We start from the raw sequence: 18,573 nt of genomic DNA, 5'->3' as shown, positions 1-18,573 counted from the left end.
ACTAACTGGCGGCGGTCCCAGTCCATGTCCTCGGCGATTGACTATTTTGCGGATGAGGAAGTTGGCGCGCAAGATCCGTGCCAACCTTCGTCTTCTTCAGCCCCTGGTTGTTCGCAGCCTTGAGCTCTTGTCGCAGGTAGATACACCGAAGTGGCAGACTAGCGACGACTACATGTAGCAGAGTCCGAATTGTTGACAGGGACTTCGCAGCAAGCCATGGGACGTCCATCCAAGCGCCTGCCCGTACGTGCAAACTCATCAGGTTCCTCAAGACCGACTTCGCTGAATGCAATCTGTACAAGGCGATTATTATAGCCAGCATCTTCAAAAGCCATCCGGTCACCACATCCAGTCACGGCCTGTTGTCCTCACAATCGGCGAAGGATCCATAGCGGAGATAATCTGGGCGAGATGCTTGCTACTGACTGTATTGCTGAGCAGAGCACTGTATCGTTTTGCCATGATGCTCTTGAGCGGAACTTGATTGAAACAGACGTCATCCATTGCGAATCCGCTTGTTAGCCTTGTACGATGTACGACCGGTGTTGGTGGGCGTTATTGTGAAGCCTGTGACAGGGAAGTAGTCGGTGCGGACGCGGATTCCTAAACACCTCAGCATTTGTTTCCTGGGCCAGTCGTGGTGGGATTCTACTAGAAACTCTCTCGCAAAGATTCCAGATCTGGCCTTGCACATAACTGTACGGAGTATTCGTACTGGGCACTCTGTACAGCGCCATCAGTACCTGGAGGGTGCGTGCTTATCCAGTAGCCCCTAGCCTCGTCGCAATGGGCGATGTCTGCCCTATTGCCCTATTGCCCTAGTGTCTCCCTGAAAACCCCAGGGACAATGACACCCCCGATGGCGGGCCGGAAGTCCGACATCTCCCCAATAACAAATATCAGCATCGCTAAGACCGACGCCTCGCCAGCCTGCAAGACGCTGTCTGATATCTCCCGGTTGCTCTCAAATATTAAAAACAACGGCAGCAGATGAACGAAAACGTTCGAGCACCAAGCCCAACAGGCCATCAAGGCCGGTTGAGAGTGCGGAAAGCTGACCGGAGACTTCGGTCATGCGAGAGCCCTTTATTTCAGCAATGCCTGTCGGACTATCTCCCCCAGGCCGGCCAATCGATCTCGTGGCTCATTCGAGAAAACAATCCGTATATATTGAGCCTCGCCGTCAGCACCCCAACCGACCATCGGAGTCACGCAGGCTCCTTGTTCCAGAAGCGCTTCAGCAGCGGCATCGGCGCGCCAACCCAGCTCGTCGACCCGCAACAACAGCGACCATCCCCCGTCTGGTTTGCCAACGGGCAGTCCACGGAGTTCTCTCATGCACAAATCCCTTCGCAGCTGCAGTTCATGGACGTAGTCGACAATAGCTGTCTTAGATATCTGAAGAGCCTCCTTTGCAGCCTTCTGCGCAATACCCACAGGAACGACAACGTTGGCCATCGACACCAAGCCGATATCTTGCATGACGAGCTCAGGACCAACAATCCAGCCTACACGCCAGCCGATCATGCGCAATTCTTTCGACGCCGAGCCCACGGTGATGGTTCGACTCGTCATGCCCGGGAAGGATGCCGGATGGATGGCCGGTAGGCCGTCAAACAGAAGACGTTCCATGGCTGCGTCGTATATCAACAGGATATCGTGCTTGACACAGAGCTCTGCTACAAGCGCCCAATCTTGATAATCGAGGTAAGCACCGGTCGGCATACTAGGGGACATTAGAAGCATCGTCGTGATCTTATTATCTGGCGATTCCACTACCTGTCGCAGCTTCTGCCGGTCCAGTGACCATGATTCCCCCGGATTAAATTGCAACGGCACCAATTGTGGAAGGCCACCGGCGAGGCGGACACGATTGAGCAGGCCGGCGTACACCGGCTCTGTCAAGAGGACGCCATCCCCTTCCTCCACAGTGGCCAGCAGGGTGTTTAGTATGCCGCTCAGGCCACCGGCCGTGATGACGCAGTTTGCCTCACCGCTGTATTGGGTCGCACCTTTGGTCATGGAGTTCAGGTGCTCAGCAACTGCATTTCTCAGGTCGATCTGGCCGAGAAACGGCAGGTAGCTGTTGTCGTCGTCATTTGTAGCAGCAGTCGAGGTCAGGTTTTGCACAAGGCCATCCGGAGGCATGTCGACATCCAGGTTCTCCAACCGCAGCAACTTTGGAGCCGACAGGCCAGCTTGTGACTGTTGCCCCTTCGTCTGGTCCGCAATACGGCCCATCTTGTCAACTCCGATGCCGTGAAGGCCTTCGAGCCTCTTTGGTCTTTGGCGATTCATTGTCCGGCCAGATTTTCCGAGACACGGGATAAATCCAAGCTGGAGCTGTCAGATCTCTCGCGTTCCAAATCTCCAGGCTAAGAAGATGTTTGTGGGTTTTTGTGTGCAATGGTTGTGGGTTGGAAGACTCGGAAGTGTCACGCCCTGCGACATGGCCGAGCCAGTTCCCTGGCGATCGCCCGCCTATTTGACAAAACGATAGGCAGCGAGGTGCCTAGCACACTAGGGTGCCACCGCCGAAGGTTTAAGTGTTCGGCTCCAAATAGCGCCGAGATTCTCGATGCGCGAGAGCCTCAAGCCTTTCCAGAGACTCTCCGTCTCTACAGGTCTCTACAAATCAGGTGAATCTATTCAATAATAACACCCCCCAGGGCGAAGTAGAGGAGAATAGGGGATACGTAGGCTAGAGCTGAGCTGGGCTGAGAAGAGCTGGTTCCATTCATGAATTTGTCCATTCCAGTCGAAACTCTTACGTCGTTCAAGTACGTTTAAGCATATGTCTATATAAATATCTATACGCATGCACACGAATATCCACGTCGTCTTCACGTATAGAGCCTCTCTCTCCTTCCTTCTCTCGCGGGCGTGAGTACCGAATGACGAATGACGAAGATCAACGTGTCACCATCTAAGATCACGAGTGGTGAGTACGGTAGAAAGTGAAATGCAATGGGATCAGATCAGATCAGATCAGGGTGGGAGGCAAAGGCAGACGTGGACGTGGACGTGGACGTGACAGACAGAACTCACCCGAAACTCTCTTCAATGTACTCGACTCCGCGCTTCCCCTGCTTCAGCGCCGTATGCACCGCCACCCTCGCCTCGTCGGCCATGCCGCCCGGGCCGCAGGTGAGGATGGCAATCCTCCCTCCAGCGTTACTGTGCACGTCGTCGACGACGTCCAGGACCGTCGCGAGGATGTTGGGCCGGCCGGACGTGATGGCGACGCCGTCGCTGATGATGGTGGTGGCCGGGGTGCTGCTCTTGAGATCATCCTTGTCGGCGTCGGCGGCCAGTTCGCCCTCGCCCCGGGCCCCGAGGCCGCGGCTGCGCTGTGGTACTCCCTCGCGGGCGGTAGCATGTAGGTGGACATGGATATCCTCGCGACCAATCATGGGTTTCAGTTCGTGCGCTGCGACGTTGCGGATCATGCTGGCCTGCTTGGCCGCCCAGACCAGCGTTACGGTTCTCGTGCGCGTCGTCTGTTTCCCGTCCGTGCGCGACGCCTCTGCATCGTTGCTTGTCCGTCTAATGTGGTCTTGCAGATACGGTATCGCGCCACTGATTCCTGTGCCACCGACGATGAAGACGACGTTCTCATATGCGTGCAAGGGACTGCGTTCGCCGTAGGGCCCTTCGATAAACATGCGCGGCGTGACGACTCCGGCGGGAGATTTGAGGCATTGATCACGCAGACGTCTGGTCCAGCTGCTAAACGGGCGGATGAGGAAGGTGAATCTCTGCCGGCCGACCGCGTCTTGGAAGATCGCGAGTTTATGCTGCGATGGGGCCGGGGTCATATCAGAGGACGAAGGAGAGGATGAACCGGAGGCGACAACCTCGATATCCTTGGCCGTGAATGTCTGCGGGTCGTTACGGCTCCCTGCACCGGCTTCTTTCGCCACGCTTGTCGTCTGGTCACCACTCCCAACGGTCTCATAGGCTCCCAACGTGAACGGGTGGTTCTCCCAGCCTTTCCACTTCAGCGGCTGGTACAAGAAATAGTACTGGCCAGGTCCCGGTTTCAGCATGTTCGACCCAGGCACGATCTCGAGTCTGATGAAGTCGCCGTCTTTGTCGTAAGTGGCGGAGGCTTTGGACCCAACAACCGAATGGGACCACCTGATGTGAAGGTTGCAGTATGCCCACCGAGCCAGACGAGCTGAGCGATCGAAGCCCCAAATGGCTACTAGTGGCCATAGGTAGCCGTTGTACTCTCCGTCGAATATCGCAGTGTGGCTGGTAGGCGGAGGTTAGATCGGCGTCAACGGGTGAGAGAGGTGTCCGCCTACTAAAACAAGCCAACAATGACCACCACAGAAAGTGCAATGTGAATAAGCAGGAAGACTTCATACGACATGACGCGGAACCACATGAACGAGAAGAGGACGATCAAGCTCATTGCAATTGTCGCCTGCATTTCATGTCAGCAATGCTATGAATGTTTCGTCATGGCATGAGGGGCTGACCATCCCTCCCATGTACCAGTACTGCTCTTTCCATGATTCGGCGAAATAGCCAACTGAAAAGACCGTCAGCATCACTCTTTCCGACGGAAGTCAGATACGTAGAGCATACAGCCAGCCTCCAAGACCGACCATCCAATTGAATGAACAATCGCCAGCACGGTGGCGCAGCGAGCAATGTGCCTGTGGAAGATATTGAAAGTTGCAAACCTCCAACCAGTGAGCCACAAGAATATGTTGTTCCTCCCAGAAAACATCCACAGCCAGGGCAACATGGCGTAGCAGAGGATGCCAGTGCGATCGGAAATATAACGCCAGGCTTGTTGGGGTTCTGTATAACTGAAAATAGATCAGCAGTGGTTCACGCCAAGAGGAATAGGATGGCATCGAGCACATACTAAAGGTTAGGCCAGAAGATATGATACTCCACGCAGCACAAGATGAAAGTCAAGAGCCAGAAGGCGACCACAATGATCGTCTCCATGCGCGTGGGGATGGTATTCCAGAATAAGGGACGATTGTGATGGGAGCCAAATGCTGCCGGAATGATCACATTCGACCTAAGCCGGTGATGGGCCGATTCGACAAATGCGACGAGTCTTGAGTGGCTTCTCTTCGAACTCGCGGACGCCTTGCTCCCTTCAACGTCGACCAGGGCCTTCGTGCGCCGACCCTGAGAGAGGTGGGTGACGAGGCGGTTGGCCATGCCAATCAACAGCAGTCCACCCCAGAACCCGTACATAGCCCACCTAGAACAATTTAACATGAGTCCTGAACACTTTGTGACATTTTTCAGGAAAGCACGACGCACCCGTATCTTTGATGGAGGACGTATTCAAGATCAAAAATCACCTGCTCATCGTCAGCTCACGACGCAGGCGGGGCAAGAAGCCCGAGCACGTACATAAGTGTCTTTCGCCGCGTTGTATAAAGACCTGGAAATCAGGACGGACGTGTTCAAGACGGTGAGGTCTTCAATGTCGCTATACTGGGCCATCGGGAGAGACTTTATGTAGTCGTCGGTCAGAAGGGGGAGCACCTCGGAATAAGGGATGAGCTTGACGCCGCCATATTCCACACAGTATCCGGCAAACTGGTTCTCGCCAGCCTCGATCTGCTTGGGAGTGCAATAGACCTTGGCGGCCGCCCACATGGATGTCACGACGAGCCTGTTGGTGCATAGCTTGTCATAGTAGCCAGCCGTAGCAGTCCCGTTGAAGATGAGGCGTGAAACAGCTGTTTCGATCCCGCCCAAGCAGCCGGTATACTCGTCAACGGCCCCCAACGAGAGGCCGGGAAGGAGAAGCAACAGACTCCGCGTCCTCATGTTAAAGGTAGACCAGATGAAAGAACTTGGAGAGCACTGAGTGCGCCTTCAAAGCGACAGAGAAACATCCTGGCAGACATGCAGGATTTATAGTCCCATGCCGGACTCCTACCTTTGCAGCGAGTTGAGGGGGTGGAAAGGCGCATTGAGAACACCTGACCAGACCGCCATCAAGTGGACGCAGCAGAGCTCCTGGGGTCGCTCTAGGTCTCGGGACGAAGAAACTCAGAGAGGTTCGATATCCCAATGCATACGGTCGAGGTCAGGCTGTGAGCGGTGGCAGTGGTGGCAGTGGAGATGGTCCAGCATGGTTCGCACTTGTCGGATCAACCCAGTTCGCCAGATGGACCAGAATGTTCTGACCATCTTATCAGATGGAAACTCGCTTCAGCTTTAGCGGGACTTGTCCAAACATCATGTCCACCGGGCGAGAATCTCAATGGCTCCTCTTTCTTCGCGGTCATATGCCTGTCAAGCGTTTCTCTCAAGACCGACGGCCAAGGAAATGGTCTGAGGAGCCGAGAGCCCCAAGCTTTGCCGATCCGGCATCAAGCGCGATGTAGACCAGCTTCACTTCCGCAGCCTGGGTTGGGACCATGCACGCGGGCCCAGTGTGACAGAACAGGAGTCGCAGCATGACCGATACCGGCCACCACGGGCCCTGTAAGTTTCGCCCAAGGTATTGTTGCATGTGGATTTACCGGGAGCAGGAGGACGTCGCATTGTGCATGTGTGGGACCTGGCCGCAGAGTGTTTCCCTTTGTGTTGATTAGACAGATCACGGTCGAGGCTGGAGAGCCATTGCCGTCCTGACAAAGCGAGCTGTCCAAGACAAAGAGAGGATCAACCCCAGCCGGCCGATCGGGCCGCCATCATCATGGTCAGTCAATGACCATCAGGCCCTAAGCTCGGGTCCAACAGTCGCCATTGACACCATGACAGAGTTCAGCTGTGTATCAGAGATGCAGCGGGTCTTCCTCTCATGACCCCTCTGTCGCCACAAGGGCGGGAGGGCAGGGCGGCTCGAGACTCGCCCGTTACCAGGGAGACGTTCTCTCTTCCTAGAACGGAGTCAATGTCCCTGCACGGTGGATACATTTCTTTGCATGGACACGACGGTGCAGACCAAAGATGTCCTTCCCTCCCACAGCACAGTGTGGGGGTTCCACGATCGTGAAGCTGGAGCCGAAGTGGGAAGGATGAATGGCTTCCGGTTGTGTCCGATCAGGCCAGCGTGCATTGGGCGTGAATGGATGAACTCATTCGTGCGGAGCCATCAGGCCATGTCAACGAGACGAAGCTTTGGCTGTCCGCTTCTTGACTGCAACGGCCGTCAGTTGCCTCGCAAGGGAAGCTGCGCGATCGAGCATTCATGAACGTGAATCGGTGGGGGTGCCCAAGGTCGTTCTCGCTCCCCAGACCAGGTACAAGGGCCTCGTCGCTCCTCCTCTCCACGGTTTTGTGTCAAACCGATTTTGCTCCCAAGCCAAAAGACGAGAGTGCCAGAATTGGGCGACTCTCCGATACGGGTTCAGTGGGGGACGTGGAAGGCTGAGATGAGATGCATGTCCCAGGGTGACAAGGGGACAAACAGAGCAGACGGGAAATAGGAAATTGTTGCGGACCCTGCCCTCCAGCTCGGCAGGCTCGCGAGCCCATTTCTCCCAATCTATCTAAATCTACGCCAGGGTAAGAAGACATAGCCACATCAACTACCTAGTACTATATCGCGTCTGTCTATACAAGGAGGGGCCTTAGCACCTTCTATCGTTCCCTCTGCTCATCACGCTTCCCGTCTTGTCCTCTGACATTCTCGCAACAACAATATCTCACTCTCTCGAGCTACGAGGCCGTGTCGACTCCATCCTTCTACAAAGCGAGGGCCAGTGCAGCGCCGCCGAACAGGGCCGCGGCGCCCACCGCCCCAGTCTTCAATGGGGCCGCAGCCAGACCGGTGTAGGTGGCAGTGGCAAGCGTGCTGCTGGCCGATGCCGTGCTTGAGGCGGTGTTCGAGACCGGCCACGCAGGTACCCCGTCTTCGGGACCATGGACGGGCGGGGTCCACGAGGCATTAGGATTCAGGACATTGTCCACGAAAATGACGACGCCTTCAGAAACGGCGAGGTCGACATAGTTGATGCCAGCATTGTTGATGAAGTAATCTCCTGCTGGGGTGACGGAGACGGTCAAAGACTGGCCTTGCAACGTGGTCAACTGCGTCCCGTTTTCGAAGTCGTCAAAGTGCCAAACTCTGCCGGCCACGACATGGTATTGGAGCACTTCGGCCAGTTGCGCGGTGCTCAACTCTGAGAGAGCTTCGTCGACAGCCGCGAAACCATCGTTGTCAGGAACGATATATGTCGCATCGCGGAGCAGATCCATTTGTTCAGTCAGACCGGTTTTGTTCAGGGCTGCCGCGAAGGAACTGCCGTTGAAGTCGCCCGCTGTCACCGTCTCCGAGAGGCTTGGGGGAATCTGCAAGACGCCGTCGATCACATAGATCCATCCTTGAGCGAACGGGATTGGCGTCGCTGGTCCTTCGGGATTGTAGTCCAATCCACCATAGAAGCCAACCACATTCTCGTCGTCATCGTAGTAAATACCAACATCTTGTCCCCCGGTCACATTGGTGTAATTGCTGGAGGTCAACAGGGTGGGCGCGATATCGTAATGGGTGATGTTGCTGTATCCTCCATTAATGACATGGTAGAGGAGTAGATTTAGGAGGTAGTCATCGCCGGCGTCCTCCATCGCCTGTCCGGCCGGAGTGCTCAACAGCTCGGCAATAGCGGTATCGTTTGGGGCGAGGAAGGTCAGGTTTGTCTTCCCAGATATAGCTTCCAGAAAGCCTGGGACTTCTGCCACCACCTGACTGATGGTGGAAGTTCCATTAGTGGCGTTGAGAACTGTCACTAGATCTGCCGAAGTCTGGGCCAAAGCAGCGCCAGCCAAAGCGGCGAGAGACAATCCTCTGGTCACCATTGAGACAGATGGAGGGTAATGGGGCAATCAATGGGCGTGAGCTATTAGATCAGAACGGGAGACGAGGAGAAGCTAGAGAGAAAGGACGAGCATCCATGAGGGCCGTAGGCAACGTATATGGGCACCGGACAGGTCACTCAATCGCCCTCGGACATTCAAACTTGCTTGGTGCTCAAGCCGTATCCCTGACCGCTTCGTCAAGCATTTGGATTGACTAATATCAACGTGAAAGAGTCGTAAAAGCAAGGACACAGACTGTTGAGGTTACGGGCGAGGGAACGAAGTCTTACCGTAGGGGACTAGACACAAGCATTCGCTCAGGCCATGACTTACAGGAAAGAGAACGAACAGAAAGCTTCGACCGCCATGCCGCTCCAAACCACAAGCTTCATGCCCAAGAGCTTCATTCAACGGCTCCCACTTCTGCCCATTCCAACCCAAGTCGGATGACGGATGAAGAGGGTCTGGAGAACACTTGAAATTCCTCGAGCCTATTCTGGCTTTGTCGATGGCGACATGAGCTTAGAGCCCATCAAGCTTTCGAGCGCCGACACCGGCGAGGTGAGACGAGCAGGCTGCTCTCGGGAGAAGAATGATGTGGTGGTGGTGGTGATGAGGAGGAGGAAGAAGAGAGAGAGAGAGAGACCGACAGAGAGAGGAAGGGAAAACGGTATCACGGGACCCCTCTAGCGCCTTGGCAGAGCATCTTATCAGATAATCATTATCAGATAAGATGAAAAATTTAGCGCGGTGGGAAGACGCCAGCCGCCAGCCGCCAGCCGCCAGCTCCGGTCTCGTCTCTGGACGAACAGGACGACCAGGGCGAGGTACCAAGTACTTCGTGCACTAGCGGCCAGTTCCCCCGAACCGACTCGGTTGCCGAGGGTCGAGACGGCCGGAGAAAGAGGAAGCAGGCACATCATCAGCTGAAGCTGCAGAGGAAAAGGACCCGAGCCGGCTTTGCCCGACCGACCGATCTGTGTATCTACATGGGTGGCCGATACTGTACCTTCTGGGAGATGGTCGAGAAACGCCCCCGTTCTCAGACAATGCAACGCTCCAAACCTCGCAAGTGCCATCCCGACCATGGCGCTCTGGAGGCTACACACGCCGCGTTACCTTGGATCCGGGCGCGTACCCGGTACATGTTTGTAGGTAAGTACCGATTGCATCAGGTGGCCCCCCTTCCAGCCGTTTTCAGGGGCAACTCAGCCTTGTTGCCACCACCGCCGCCACCACCACCCAAATCTTCCGGGAGGACGGAGCCGTGCAGGGGAGGTCTTCAGCCTCGGTGCCTACGGCCTACTTGTAGATCTCCATCGAAGCGCCACTGACACCGGAGATGGGGCGGGGTGCTTGAGTCTGAATGAGCAGTACGTAAGCGGTAGGGAAACCGGGACTTCTCTATGGAACGTCTTCCTGACTTGAGCAGGGTCCTTTTTCGAGTCTATTCCTTTCTTTTCGGTTGTCGCAAACCGGCATCGTGGGCTAAGGACTCCTTCAGGGATCGCCCAGGTTTTCTATGCTGCTGTTGTTAACGGTCTCGTCCTATTCAAGATCCTTGTCCATGTCATTGCGTTATCGTCATTGCGTATCATCCTTGCAGGCCGGTATGGCGTGATACGCCATCCACCGTGATGGAGAATCTAGACCCGCGCAATTGCAAATGCCATCCCGACTCCGCGTCACCTCAGACTTCCATCGGCCTCAGGTCATCCATGCCACCTGGCAAGGCTCTCTGTATGTGGATTGCGGAACATGGGAACATATCTATCGATAAGAAGAACCCTCCCTCTCGTCATGGGCACCAGTGCCTCCAATAGAGGTGGGCTTACCAGTCCCCGGTCGGGTATCGTGGGGCATGAACTCAACGTCGGATGTAAAATCGCCGAAGGATCAGAATGGCAGGTTTGAGGCGAACAATGGTGGTGGCCGGAAATGAAACCTACAATGCAGAGCGCAAAGATGGGGAGCTCGGGGCGTATGTTGCGAATCGTCCTCGAAACCCAAGCGGCGGCTGTCCTGGCTCTCATCAGCTTCTCTTTCGGAAGCCCAGCCTCGAGTAGATCGTGTCTCAAAACGGGGGAACAGAGAATGGCAACCGACAGTAAACGACCGCCCTACGTGGCATGGTAGGGAGTGGGTGGGTGCGGGTGGAACGGCTCTCGGCAAGCCGTCGTCTCGACATGCGGTCGCCTCCGCTCATCGCCTCCGTCCATACGTCGTCTCCGGCCCCCTGTCGCCGGCAGCAGGGCTTCTTCTAGATCATGGCGCCGTAGCTACTCGGTTAGGTTGAGCCTCTATTGACGAAACTCCAGAAAGAGCCCTCACCAAAGTCGCCGCGAAACGGCTGTGGTGCCTCATTGCCAACCCTGCCGTGGTCCGGTCTCTCGTTGAAATTGCCTTCAGACATTGCAAACGGCTGAGCGATGGCCAGGTCATGGTAGGTCAGGTCTGCGACGGGTCGAAAGGGAGTTCCATCAAATGCATACCCGGAGCGGGCTGGAGGGGCTGTGGAAGATGTTTGCTGAAAGGGCGTGCTCCAGTCCGGCATGTGGCCAAATGAAGTGTTACCGCAGAATAATGCTGGCTGTTGTTGCTGGGGCTGTGTCACCGGGTAAAAGGGAGTCGCCCCGTGAGAGCCGGGCGTCGCAAACAGTTCCGACGAGTGTGCATCAGACCGAGGGCTGTTGGACCTGGATGTCGGTACCGGTGATGGTTGATTCTTCTCTGCGCGAAGTAGTAAATTCCGAATCACGTCCGCACCCTGGCCAGCCACTTTATTGGTGTCGCGGATGGTGTTCAGTCTGAAAAGCGACTCTCGTATGCATCGAAAGGCCTCTGGGACCAACTCGGCATTTTCGTGCGGGAAGGCGATCAACACCGCCAGCATGGAGACGCAAGGTTCCACAGTCAAATACACAAGCGTGAACATCTTGTAGTGATGCTGAGAGAGGCTGTCGAAAAATCTCTGCTGAGCGTCCAACATGTGGATGGCCGCTTTCACAATCTCGGTTCGACTCTGGGAAATGGAAAAGATATAAGGCCGGTGAAGCAGGAGGATGAACAGCCATATGGTTGCGCAGAAGAACTCCCGTTGGGAGGCCAGCATGGGACAATCCTCGTCGAACGATGTGTCAGGGTTCTCAAACCGGTAGATGGCTGGGATGGCCGCAATGTAATCCAGAGCTCCCTGGTGGAGACGCTCTACCTTGCCATAGTCACGCAGATACGGGCCTTCGAGCTCTAGCTCTCTGACCTGTGGGAGATGCTTGTGCATGTGGTACTCCAGCAATCGCACCGTGAACGTATTCGGTTTCTCGTAGTCGCTCCTTTCAAAGGGGGCGGTAGACCTCCGATTTCTTGGGATCTCGCAGTCTGTCGGCGGCACGATTGTATAGTCATTGGCCTTGAAGTTCAGCGGCTTGCCTAGAACCATGCCCATTTGACTGGGTTTGCGCGTTAGGAGGGTGGACATGGGCCATGGGGCTTCGTTAGTGGCTAACTCACCTGTCCCAGAGGTAAAGGTTCACCATCAGACGCCGTCGTAGCACAATATCCCATAGCTCTACGCAGGCACTCTCGGCATCACTGGCGTATAGTTTCCCGTCGTCGCGATGGAGACCAATCTCTTGCGCGTTGATGGCTGCTTGGGCAATGACATGCCACGCTTCGGCAATCATGCCACGGTTCTTGAGCCAGGCAGTGCGCAGAATCTGCGCGGCGATATAATCTAAGTTGATGACATTCTTCGGGAGCAAGCCCAAGAGTCGCATCGTGGGGTCGTCGGACGGTCCATCCGCCTCCACAACAATACCTTTGATACAGAACGTGTGCAGGCTTTCAGCGTGACCAGCTGGGAGGAACTGTAAGGCGCAGGCCAGCACCTGGAAGAGCAGGGCCGAGAATATCAGCCTGTCCGAAGGAAATGTCCGTTCGGCTCGGTAAAGAGATGAGGTGGGTTGGTGGTAGTACTCCTCGAGTTTGACGGTGAAATAGTTCCGGTCGAGGATGGTATACTGCCAGTTGACCTCGTCGAAGAAAACGTCGACCAGATCTCTGACGCAGGCCGAACACGGCAACAGTTTGAGCACGGCCTTGTAGCTGTCGTAGGCGGCCTGGCACAACGAGACGTCCCTTTGCTTCTGCGACGGTCGAGGCGTACTTCCCAACTCCAGATTCTCTAATTTCTTGACGATGCCCAGTGAATTATGGACGTTGACGTTGGAATAGCCGAAACACGCCAGGTCGGGGCTCCATGTCTCTGCCTTTGCTGACTGGTGATCTTGCACACTGAAGTCGGCCGCCTTAGAGAAGTCGTCCACATACGAACCCTCACTGGGTTTGTGGGTGCGACTGTTTGCTGATCAACACGAGGACAGAAACGGCATTCTAGCATCCACCACGAAACACTTACCCCGGAATTGCGTCTCCATAGGAGCAACTGTCTTGCTTTCCTCGGAGCACACAAGTCATGCACGGCGTCTCTCTGTTACACTTTCACAACTGTCAGTCCCCGCGGACGAATTGCACCAAGACGGCCTGGAAAAACCTTCTGTTTACTATGGCGGCAGTTGGTGCAACTAAACGTGATGCGCATGCGTTTCTTGCGCATTTGTTCGCCCGAAAGACCTGCGGGAGGGCGTCGGCTCTCCATGGCCAGCTCCAAGCTCCTCGTCGACAGAGGTGGTTTCTGTATGGAAAAAGAATCTCGAAATCCGAGTCCTGCGGAGTATCGTCTTTACATAAAGCCGCAAGCGATAGAACTTACCCCTCGAGACCTAATCCACTACTGCACGGACCCGACGGTAGGGCAATTAGGGGCGAGACTGGCCCCGTGTCGCCATTACTCAGCACCTGCCAGACACAAAAGAGAAACAACCTGATAGGTAAATATGGCAAGCTTCGGCCCTTGGTCTCGCATGCCACTCGGGTTGCGCGTTGGCCGATCCCTACCAGGATTTGCCGCCAACTTCGCCCGATCGGGGGCGGATAGTGCGAAGAACAGGGAAGAATTATTCTCCTAGGCTCACCTTAGCGGGTGAATCCACCGCTTGAGAAATGATCCTTTCGATCCCAATGTGTCTGGAGGTGCTCCGCACATCCGTGCTGACTTCGGCGGATATACAAACTCGACAGGCGAACTAAGAGGCTGCGCTACCCAACCTGCGGCGGCCACAGGAACTGTCGTCCCTGCGAAAATCGAGAAAGGCCCGATGAAAATTCTCAGCAACAAGAGGCAAATGTAGCATTGAGCGATCGGCACGATGTAGGCGTGGTAGGGTCCTGAGGGTCCTGTCGTCGTGAATCGACACAGCCCAAGGAAATTCTCTTCCACGGCTACTTGGAGTCCAGCCTCGCCACGTAGTCAACGAAGCCACCGCCGCAGGATGAAGCAAATGTACCTATCCAGCTGCAATCCAGCACCAAGGGTCGACTCTTGCGGGAAGCCCACGCAGATGGAGCTATCCAATCCTCCTTGCCACTCGGGCTCCGGTCGTCCCAAACATCAGACCTGTTCAACCACACCAGCATTCAGAACACAGAATCTTCGGCGCATCTTTCGTCAGGATATCTCCGCAGCCTTGGGACTGCGCCCTGCCGTTCATGACCCTCGACGGTGCAACTGTCGCACACCCAATAGTGTGCCGAAAAGGTAACTGTGCTCCAAAGGTGGAGGGGGGTCCGAATGATAGATCCTAGACCGACGTATGCCCTCCCGCTTTCTTACATGATCCCAGCACATCACCGAGTGTGGAGGGTCCTTGATTAGCAGGTACCTAAATTTGCATCGGCTCCGGTCAGTTCATCATCGCCGAGGCATACTATCAAGGAGCCGCGCAACGTCGACGTCGGGGCATGTGAAACAAATGCCAAATGCAGGGACGAATGACTAACATCATCACAGGATTAAGTGATGCAGCCCAGTGGGTATTGTGGTTGTGTTCAGGTGGATGTCTCAGCATTAGTAGTTCCATCGATGTCGGCATGTATGGGCTGATCTCTGTTGCGTCCACCGCAATTTGTGAAAGCATACCCCAGCTTGGCCAGCTCATTTGGAATATTGCCACCCAGAATCCCCAGGGCCCCATCCATCGCTCCTGACAGCCGTTCCAGTCCCAGTGGGTTTGTTCGGTAGTTGGGCAAGGGCACGGAATTGCCGCGATCGAGGGATCGTCTTGACCGTCACAAATGTATCGTGAGTACGATGGCCAAGTCAACGGGCAGGAAAGCTGACGTTTTAGAGGACGAGGACAAGCATTGATATCCAATCATAGGAGTAATATAACCCGTCCGCAGACTCTCCGGGGTGGTGGCTGGAGGAAGACTCTTCTTCTATCGCTTGCGGCATCGGGTTCTCCGCCGAAAATGCTTTCAGTGTCGCAAAGGTTATGCCTATTACTTGACAGGTTAGGTAAACATGTCTCCCAATAAGGTGACTGGTACAGGGTTTGAGTGTCAGGATCCAACGGTCTTATACACGAAACAAACCTGCCAAATGGATGAAAGGATCCACTGACGGTGGCCTGGTGAGAGACGCCGCAGAATGTCATCTCGACGAAGAAGAATCTCTCAAATTGCGAAGTCTTTCAGAGCATTTTATCAACAAGGTGGCAAGCAGAGAGTCAATAAACGATCAAATGCGCCTCTTATCCTGGAGTGACCGCCTGACACCGACCGTTCACAAGTCCCACAAGCCTCCGGTCCTTCACGCTAGGACCTAGGCTAGGACTTAAGTAATACAGCCATCAGCCCCAGAAGAGGGAGAGGTGTGGGAGTACGAGATTTGGTCAACAACATGGACCACAGCCTGCTGTTAGACGAGACCCACCATTGCCCATGCCATCCCAGTCAACCCTGGTGGTCCCAGAGGTGGTCGGGGCTGGCAGCATTTACCGGCTGTGGTGAGAAGAGGAGCAGTCTCCTGGCGAACTGGTTGGTGCTGGAAGAACACAAAGGTTACATTACTATCGGCCGTGTTCACTCGCTTATATTGCATGGGCCAGAACTGGTTGCAACCGGTGCAGGTTTGATTGACTCTTGCGGACATATTGTTCTCGGAGATGCGGTGTGGGACGATTTGCTTCGTATGTTCGCTTTTGGACATGTGGCATTTGAGAAGTTGCAGGGACCTTCCTGTTTGACAAGCAAAACAACATGATCAGCGCCCCTGAATATCCATACGGGTAGCATTGACGCCATGAATATCAGAAGAAAGTTATAGGTATTCAAAGAGAGACTAGTCAGGCAGCTGGTGTTAGTTTCCTTGAGGAAGTGGGTTGTGGCGTGCATGCAATCAGAGGGTGCTGCTTGCCCACTCCCGAAGCCCCTAGTTAGATGAAAGTCGTCACGGCCATCTACTTTGTCCTTGCCGTGGTTTAAAAGCCATGAACCGTTCTCACGCCATCTTAGAATTGTCTAGGCTCAGGGTTCCATGCTCGTATCCAAGGCAGTCTGTGTCTGAATGCTTACTCTTGTTCAAGATGACCACATCTTTTGTCTTCTGTCAGGATCTTTACCGCTTGCATCGCGCTTTACGCTTCGAAATGGGATCAATGTACCCTTGGGCAACTTGTTGGGCCAACCTACGGATCCTTTTTCGATCAAATAGACAGCGAATTCTGCTTCGATAGAGCATTATTGAGGCTCGTACAATACCCTTCGAAATATCGACCTACTCTCACATGGAGCATCGACGTCCGAAGATCTGGGCTTGGCCCTACAGGTTCTACCCCGAGTCCCATAACCCCAGGAGAAGAGAGGCAAGCTCAGGTCAAGGTGGGTGATCCAATCCAAGCGCGAGCGAGTAACGTTACAATTTTGACCTCTCCACGGCTATATATACAAATCTATCTACGTAATCACTCCTACAAGGACCTGCAAGGCATCTTTTGGGAGCATCTCGTCGATTGAAAAGGCTCTAGTGGGGAAATCCCCCTCTCTTGGAGAAACGAAGCTCGAGGTATTGCACAGTCGAGTTCCAGGATGACGCTATTGTAGATAGTTTTAGATTCTTCGTGCTTACCTAAAGCGACATCTGATTTGCAGGCTGTTGGTTACAATTCCTGAAGGATGAGTCGTTCCGCCACTCCACATCCCAACAAGGCTGTGCCTTAGAACCTCTAATACTCTGGCCAACACTTACCTCTCCTAGTTCATTTCCCGTTTTCAGGCCTGACTGTCCCGCCATTTGACCTGAGCCACGACTGAGCGGTCTTAGGCACGCCTCGAGAATTGTGAGCAGAACCCTGAGTCTGTACTAGCATAGAAGGTGTGTGTCCATTGGGTCCTATTAATTTTTGGCCTCCTGCATGCCCGTTTTGATATGGCAGTCGAGCCTAGCGAGCCCAGTTTCTGGCACCAGCGCTCCGCCTAGACTCAATCAATCTTTTCCATTGTTGTTCGCCCATCAAGATGACCGACAGAGTATTAATCTCCATGAGGAATTCAAAGAGGCCTTAGGACTGTATCGGGCCATTCGCTCGCAACCTCAACAGCGTAAAAGAAACGTCTAATGGGCATAAACATTTTGTGGTGTTTATTTCTGTCGAGAGACTCTTCTTTTCACAACGACCTCCAGTTTTTTCCTGACGGGCGGAAAGCCGAACCGACTTGGTTTCCATAAAGCAGCAAGCGTGCGTCCCAAATTGGACGTCTACAGTATGGTCTGCCCAAAAAGAACCAGGTTTGTGGCCATAGCAAGGCCGCGATCCGATTGGTGACCGAAGCTGGATCATCCGACAAACATTATACCGCTTTGAGAAGGAGACAGAAACTACCACGGTTTGTCCGTGGTTTATCCGGCTAGTATTGCGAGCGAGACTACCAGTACAGGATGTACGGGTATTCAGCAGTCGGAATTGCGGCGGTCCCGGAAGCTGAAGTTTCTTTCTTTCTCTCTTTCTTTCTTTCTTGTCTTATGAAAAATTCTTTTCTCGCCATGCACCAAGAAAAGCTGTAAAGCTCCGGACGCAGTCACAATGAAGAAACGAGAAAGGAAAGCAGCATCGAGAGTTGAGTCGTGGCGTTGAATTTATTGGACATGGAGATTGGAAAGCTCATCTGCTGGGTACGTTGGACATTGTTGGCCCTCGTCGCCGTCAGAAATTCGGCTGCGCCATCCGGAGTCCTGACCTTGGTAAGCATTCCACTCAATCAGTGTCTCGCGTCAATGCGCGTTACTGGGGTGATACGGAATATTTGGTGTTGGGTGTTTCAAGAAATGTTAAACAGAGTATCGTGATATGGAAATGCCGGATTGAAGGATGCACCACACAGAATGTCCACGAGACTGTTCTTCGTTCCAGCGCCAAAAGCACACTGCACAATCGTCATCCCACATTTGGCATGCGCTCCTGGGTACACTGTTTCTACCTGGGCCCTCTACAGTACATACACCCCTTGGATTGAGACTCTATGCAAGGACAACGACATCATCACATACAACATGGCCCTCAGCCAAGACCGATGTAAGATCGTCATCTCCAATAGTACCTCTCTGGGAGCAACGACAGATGAAGAGCGCGTCGGTCTTTCTATACCGACACGGTAATCGTTCTCGCCATAGTGTAACAAGGCGAAGTGGCTGTGTTGTGGGTGGCAGGGGGGTGGCAGGGTGGTGGCAGGGAGGCGATCTAGCTGGTCACATGTCAGGACAAAAAGGACCAACATCAATTTTGGTTGTGGACGAGAGGCATTAAGGCGGAATGGGGCTGTTGAGCATTCAAGCATCAACAAGAGGGGCACGACAACAGTTACAACAGTCACAGAATGGCTGTG

General features: G+C 54.3%; 4 protein-coding genes across 4 annotated transcripts; all 4 read right to left on the bottom strand.

The window, feature by feature from the left end:
- Nucleotides 1–1,086: 1,086 nt before the first annotated feature.
- On the bottom strand, nt 1,087–2,298 carry Z519_08347 (uncharacterized protein; the record flags this gene model as incomplete). Its single annotated transcript, XM_016766075.1, has 1 exon — nt 1,087–2,298. One exon carries the CDS (start codon nt 2,296–2,298, stop codon nt 1,087–1,089), a length of 1,212 nt encoding a protein of 403 aa, XP_016618120.1.
- Nucleotides 2,299–3,044: 746 nt separating this feature from the next.
- Nucleotides 3,045–5,811, bottom strand: Z519_08346 (uncharacterized protein; the record flags this gene model as incomplete). The annotated part of the gene is made up of 7 exons (XM_016766074.1): nt 3,045–4,257; nt 4,311–4,432; nt 4,488–4,540; nt 4,597–4,823; nt 4,883–5,233; nt 5,296–5,336; nt 5,389–5,811. The coding sequence occupies 7 exons, from the start codon at nt 5,809–5,811 to the stop codon at nt 3,045–3,047; spliced, it is 2,430 nt and encodes an 809-aa protein (XP_016618119.1).
- Nucleotides 5,812–7,680: 1,869 nt separating this feature from the next.
- Nucleotides 7,681–8,793, bottom strand: Z519_08345 (uncharacterized protein; the record flags this gene model as incomplete). The annotated part of the gene is made up of 1 exon (XM_016766073.1): nt 7,681–8,793. The coding sequence occupies one exon, from the start codon at nt 8,791–8,793 to the stop codon at nt 7,681–7,683; it is 1,113 nt and encodes a 370-aa protein (XP_016618118.1).
- A 2,287-nt stretch (nt 8,794–11,080) lies between these two features.
- On the bottom strand, nt 11,081–13,229 carry Z519_08344 (uncharacterized protein; the record flags this gene model as incomplete). Its single annotated transcript, XM_016766072.1, has 3 exons — nt 11,081–12,242; nt 12,304–13,156; nt 13,211–13,229. The coding sequence occupies 3 exons, from the start codon at nt 13,227–13,229 to the stop codon at nt 11,081–11,083; spliced, it is 2,034 nt and encodes a 677-aa protein (XP_016618117.1).
- Nucleotides 13,230–18,573: the final 5,344 nt, after the last annotated feature.

Source organism: Cladophialophora bantiana, assembly GCF_000835475.1.
Source record: "Cladophialophora bantiana CBS 173.52 unplaced genomic scaffold supercont1.12, whole genome shotgun sequence".
In the NCBI taxonomy this organism is placed as follows: Eukaryota; Fungi; Ascomycota; class Eurotiomycetes; order Chaetothyriales; family Herpotrichiellaceae; genus Cladophialophora; species Cladophialophora bantiana.
This window is presented reverse-complemented; position numbering and strand designations above follow the sequence as displayed.